The sequence below is a fragment of the Austrofundulus limnaeus genome, unplaced genomic scaffold (genome assembly GCF_001266775.1).
Source record: "Austrofundulus limnaeus strain Quisiro unplaced genomic scaffold, Austrofundulus_limnaeus-1.0 Scaffold24, whole genome shotgun sequence".
NCBI lineage: Eukaryota > Metazoa > Chordata > Actinopteri > Cyprinodontiformes > Rivulidae > Austrofundulus > Austrofundulus limnaeus.
Window position 1 is genome coordinate 1,621,949 of NW_013952426.1, and position 6,601 is coordinate 1,628,549.

At 37.8% G+C, this 6,601-nt stretch overlaps 1 protein-coding gene across 1 annotated transcript in view; it reads right to left on the reverse strand.

Moving 5' to 3' along the window:
• Positions 1 to 6,601, reverse strand: part of LOC106514929 (catenin delta-2) — a gene marked incomplete at its 3' end in the record, with an annotated part of 142,632 nt that overhangs the window by 27,735 nt on the left and 108,296 nt on the right. Inside the window, 2 exon segments of the mRNA XM_014004468.1 lie at positions 1,247 to 1,363; positions 5,729 to 5,763. Coding sequence (XP_013859922.1) covers positions 1,247 to 1,363; positions 5,729 to 5,763 — 152 coding nt within the window.

Below are 6,601 nucleotides of genomic sequence, written 5' to 3' on the forward strand. Positions count from 1 at the left end.
CATTTAAAGGTCCTGCTACTAATAATATTTTGATGCTGATAAGATAAAACATTAAGTATTTCCTTATTTGTAAAACCAAGGTATAACTTCAAGATTCTTAAAACTCCTTATTTTACCGCAGTGGTAAGATGGCTTTTTTAAGTAGGGTTTCTCATAATATGATTTTATTCTGGCATTAGTTTTGTAACATTATGACATTATTCTCATAGCTTAGAAATAATAAAAAAATTCTCACAGTCTGGCCCTAATACTCCGTGCTGGAACTAGATGCTTCTTGATGAATGGTGCACTCCACTCAGACTATTTTTAGAATGGTATTCACGTGACTACGTTCGCACAACGCTTGGTGGGAGCCTTTCTTGGTATCAATCACAGCAGGTGGTTTAAATGTGTTTCAGCTTAAAGAAATTCAGGAAAATGTCATCGAATTCCACTGGGAGGACCACAAAACATTTTGCTACGGTACTCGTAACAGTGACTCAGGATGCAGCCATCATCCCCACATGGGAGGAGTATTATTGTCGCATTTCCCAAGCTAAGATGTAAGCTAACAGCTGGATTCAAGCAACGAGACAAGCTGAGTTTAACCAGAGAAAAAGTGTAACCATGGACTTACAGTAGGTCTGCTCCAAACATTAGACTGGAGGTAAAAACAAATAAATAAATAAATAAATAATATGAATCAGGACCACCTGGTACTTTCTGTTTCTACACAGGTACAGCAAACCTTAGATTTTTTTTTTACCATACTAGTAGCTTTACTTCTCTCTATGCAGAAGCAGCGGCTTGAGTGATAAAAACACACAMAATACGGTCAGCTCAAGCTAGAAGACACTGGTAAACACAAACTTTTTAACAATTCTGTCCACTTTCCAGTTTGTCCAAGGCCTTGACTCTCCAGCCAACATTTCAAYTGAACAATCCTGTATTTTCTAACGWTAKATGTGTCRAACTTTACACTAAGAGCATCTTTTTTATGTTATGATACTACCACTGACTATCCTTTGAATCCATAGCACTGGTACAATCATTCGGGCTGCTTGTGAGAGAGTAGCAGATTATCAAYGAAAGTAATATGCATGACGTCATGCGTGGAGATTACCGTAAAYTCACTTTCCGCGAATCAGTCAGCAAAAAAAAAAAAAAAACTAAAAACGGCCACATAAATTATTGCTGCTTTTAATTCATTTTACGACTGTCTGCAGAGAGAAAAACAAGAGGAAATTCTCAAAATCAATAAACTTACTGTCTCCTGTACAAGCGTCCTGCGAGTCCAAGATGCCTGATTCCTGCAGGGATCTAATGCACGAGTCCACCAGCTCCAGACCTGTCGTCAGCTCTTCCTCTATGTCCTTCTGTCCGTCTACACATGGATGGAAAAGAAAAAAATTACATCAGTGGAGAAAAAAAATAAGGATTTTTCTCTTGAACCGTGCACATACTGAAAAGGACTTCAAGTAAAGCAACTTTGAGAAGCACACGTGTAATTCAGTAATCACTGACCTTCACCAATTCTGCTCTGTTTATTGTGTTTATACTCATTTAGAATTAGGGTGTAATTCAAAGGAAGGAATTAGGCTTTTAGCACTATGTTTACAGTTMATACTCGTTGCGGTCATCAAATCCTCACTGACAATCAGTTTGACAAAAACAAAGGAAACAATATTTAATCTGTGTATAAATACATTATGTCCTTTTTAGGTTGGGAGTACTTCTATAGTAAGTACTACATCCACTTGGGGGTAATGTCACAAAAAGACAGATAATAAGTTGCTTTTTTAATGCCTTAGTCTTTCACTACAGCAATGGCTGACAACATTTCTAGAAGAACTGACGAATGATGTCATGAGATTCAAAGTGTTTGCTTGGTAAGTTACTTCTAGGGAAGTAAATGATTCGAAAAATTTTAATTTGTATTTTCAGCCACAGCCAGAACTCCAGGGGTATGCCAGTGAAGATTCGCAAGAGCTGTTTCAAACCTAACATCTCTCAGGAGGGAGGGGAGGGGAGAGTGGTTTGTGTGGGGGGTTMAGTTCTCACAAACTGAGCAACGCGCTGCAGTTTCAGAGCTTAGAATTCCACACTTTTCAGTTTTGAAGTAAAAAAAAAAAGTCTTCAACAAATAAGGAATGAGATGCTTTGTTTAGAAACTCTTAGTATTTGCCATGTATGCCGACTGTTTCAGTGGTTAAAAGCACCAACACATAAAGGAAGAATTAAGTGTCTCCACCTTCTTTGGTTGTTAAAATCTGAAGAAGCCACACGATCCAGTTTCATACTGTACTGTATAACTTTTATTTACTGAAACAGAGATTGTGCCRTTGCAATCAGGGCCTTTAGGTCCTGCCTAAATCCCTGTACACTTTAAGCACAAAAAGACTAATTACCACTAAACAGACTAGAAAAAATATTATCTGAACAAACAGCTGCAAGGCAAGTACTTTGTAAATCAACAGGAGTCAATACCTATAATAAAACTAACCTGTTATTTTGGGCATTGTTCCATTTGTTTACATGGTGCACAACAAGACAGTCTATGCTGATCTCGTTCCAGCTTCAACTTCCAGGTACAGCAGAAATGTCTAGTTTTCTTTAAAAGTCCATGGGTGAAATAGGAACTTAKTCATATTCTGTAAGGTGGACTGTTATATTCTGGCTAAGAAATAGTATTTTAATAGTTGAAAACATATAAATTCCTAAAAGTACCATGTTTATGTGAGTAGAATGCAACCCCCAGTTTCTTTAACTTAAAAAGCATAGAAGGATTGAATTGTTAGCAGTGGTGGGCACAAGCCCACTAAAGTGCAAATCTGCTAAATGCAGACCTAAATATGTTATTTGCGCTTTAGCAAGCTTATTAATTATTATAATTCATAAGCGGATTTGCGCTTTCAAAAATGGAAATGTAGTACCACTGTTAGCTATTTATTTACCAGACATTATCTTGAACAGAGGAAGGTAAGACTGTCAATGAATCACGACACACGTGATCTGTCCAACAGTACCCACCCCCCCACCCACATAAACACACTTATTGGGTAGGTAGGTATACATCCTTCCTGAATGTTGCTTTGAGCCACGGTTCTGATTTCCCACAATGCTTTGTGTCTGCTTACGTAGCAGGAAGGCAACAGCAAAAACAGTAAATGTTTGTACATACTAAAGTTTCGTATGTATTGATTTATTTTACTTTACAGTCGGAGCTCCCTTTTAAAAAAAAGTTTAAACGCCGGAGCTCAAAAGCAATCGGATAATGGTGTTAGAGACTCAGAAATTATTTAAAGATGTTATGCTCGTGAAGACTGACATCTAGTGGTCAACTGGAGCAACTACATGAAAACGTCCTAATCCAGGTAGAAAAAAATCAAAAAGAGAAAATAAGTAGGTCCTCTGGATGGGTTCTTCTTTAGTGAAACGTTTCGTCTCTTCTCTAAAAGACTTCTTCAGTCTGATGAGTTTCAGGTGAACTGGAAAACTTTAAAATCCAATGAAAATATGAAAAACTTTAAAATCCAAGCTCTTATTTTGAAGGGAATATACTAGTTTCCTGTTTCCCATGCTTTCGTTTCCTGTCAGTCCGTCATGTACCCAGAATGCATTGCTTCAGTTTTCCAATAAACAGTTTTAAAATTACTTTATTGATGCTTCTTTAATGAAAAWTCTACAACAAACAAAAKAAAAAGACAAAGAAGCAGCCRAACTAGCAATCCTCAACAACTTTTTWAAGAAASAGCYGAACTAGCAATCCTCAACAAYGTTTTCATTTTTACACCAYGAGYCAAAGCTCTGTTTCAGGAAATCAGAATCGCCGGTTATAAGATTAAGCTGAACAAGGGTTCAYACACYGCTAGTTGGCAGTATAGTGCRTATTGTACATGAATTGTCAACTGGTAGGTGTCAAATTGAACTTGTGCTTTAAAATTAGCTTCTGCTAATTTTTCTATGACATAAGTGTTTTTGAAGTTGCGGACATAAATATATTCATAAGTGCTTTAGAAATTGCGGAGCTAATTTTTGGATTAGCGCTGCCCACCACTGGTTGTTTGTAATGCTACCCATAATTTTATACAGACATCAGGATTTTTCCTGCCTTTGTCAGTATCCATATCAATAAAATGATCATGTGATGTTTGTGGAATCAGATTTTTTAAAATTCTTTTTAGCTCAGCATCGTAGAAAAACTGGCATTTATAGTGAGAAGACCTTTTCGAGCGAATGACTTTGTAGACCAGAGAGTGCCATCACAATCATGACACGTATGATTTTGCACGACACTAGTAAAGCCTGATTTATATGTAAGTATTAATTTAACCCCCCAAATTTATGGATAAATTTTGGGGTCTAATTTTTCGCATTTTACATGCATAAGTATGGTAGATATTTAAAAAAATATTTTACTATTTTTACATTTTAATATCACTTCCTAATCCAAGTAAAGCGCTGAGTAAAATCGTTTTTTAATTATGTCTAATTTTTTTTGCTTGCATTATATGCAAGAGGGGGAATTCAAAATTTATTTTCATCCAGTTGCTGATTAGTTTAAAAGGACGTTTTACTCATTCCTTTAGCACCGACGTGCAACGGTAAACCCTGTGTCAAGGGTAAAAACGTATCTTGATAATCCAGCAACAAATCTTCTGGGATCGAGGTCCACCTTGTGCTCCGATACCAGCCGTTTGTCTGTCAGACAGAGGCAGATAGCATGCCCGCTGTCTTTCAGTTCGAGAGGGCTGCCAAGGAGGATAAAAGCTTACAAATGAGTCTTAGGAGAACATTAATCTCTTACCAAGATGGAAGGAGGACGTTAATAGTAGCGGCTTTAGTGGGAGGACTTAGGAGGCCTTTTTTATTGACTTCGACTGATGCGTTTGCAGACTGATGATGCTGATGCTGTTGGTAAAATCATTTCCAGGACTGACTGCAGCGTTACATTGGATTTACTCTAAACCTTGCCGGAAAAAAAAAAGCCACAAGTCATTTTCTGTGCGTGTCAGGATTAATGGGTTTATAACGATTTGTGAGCGATGATGTGATCAAAGGTCTGACTGGAGTAATGAAAGGTTTTATTGTTAAGTAAATTTTGTCTTCCTTGGGCCGAGCGGTCAAGCTAGAGCACAGCAGGTCAGACAGTGAAAGCCTTTTTTCCACCACCTAAACCTCTGAGCTTGTGTTATGTTAGCACCTCTTTGTGGGCAGAGGTCATCAAGCATGCACTCGGGCCATCAATCTACTCTTGACATCGAATAGATCTTAACCTGACTGACAAAGAGGCAGAAAAAGTGACTTGGGCATCGTGGATTGCTGGTATTTTTCTAACTAAAACCCTGTCCGAAACACTGTTAAGCCTGGAGATGCGACACCAGGCTTAGATTGGACTTTTAAATAGTAAGAAAAGCACATTGATCCTTGTTGTCGTTTATGGAAAGCACGTCTCATCTGGTCTTTTAAAAATGTGGTTTGACCTTTATTCAGCTTTCACAAGGGGTGACGCGTGACGGAGACTAAAAAACAAGCTTTTATGCGAAGGAACCTATTTTCTGTGCGAAAAACGAGTCTTGATTTAACCTTCAGCAGCCACCAGAGTCGTTTGAAAGGACTGCATCAGTGTAGCAAAGATGCCCAATGGGAGGGGTTAAAAAGCAATAAAGCAACAAGCACATTCAGCAAACAGCAAACAACAAGGGACTCGGCATGAACATATGCTAGAGCATTTAGGATAGAGGTTTACCTTGGTTGTTCCAGCGAAACTTGTCATCTGCTGAGCTGCAAGACACAAAGAAACCAAACAAGTTCAGACGCATCAACGTAAAATGAATTTAACATCACATTGTTTTTGTCCATTGAACCATCTGCGGGATATTTTATCTGGGATCCTACACTGAGCCACACAACTAATAAAATGTCCTTATTTCATAATATTTAAACAGGGGGTATTACATATTTTCCAGGTACACAGTTTGATTCTTTACCATGATTATGTCATGAAAATGCTATTTATATCAAAAATTTGACTTGGCATCATAGCCTATTAAAACRCYTTTAATTTGGCCTCTGTCTCTTTAAGAACCTCCTACTGTTTCATATATTCCCACTTCAGCAGYAACTATGCTTCAGGGGAGGGGTGCTCTGTGGGGCAGGAGCTCGGCTGCAGACTGAGCTCCAGGGAGGAGCTTTGCACAAATAGGAGGTGCTTTGTAGCAGCAAGGGTTTAGGTAGCTCCACATGGCTTCAACAGGAGATTCAAGGATTTCTCAAACATGCATGAATGAGTCAAAGCAACACTCTGGGTATGTTTTTGATGAGGGAATGAAATTATAACACSATATGAAGCTCAACAAAGTGATTTTTGCACAATACCCCCCTATAAAGATGATTAATAAAAAATCTTAGATTATTGTTTATCATTACTTTTCAAATTTTGTATATCTAGTTGCAAGGAAAGGAATTAAACCACAGCACTGCTACTTAGGAATGTTCCTCAATTACTTGGCCTCAAAGACTCTTCAAAATAACACAATTTTTTTTTTTGTTATTATAAAGGTCAGATTGGCTCAAAAGGATGTGACGTTAAAAAAGTGTGTGTGTGTGTATATATATATAT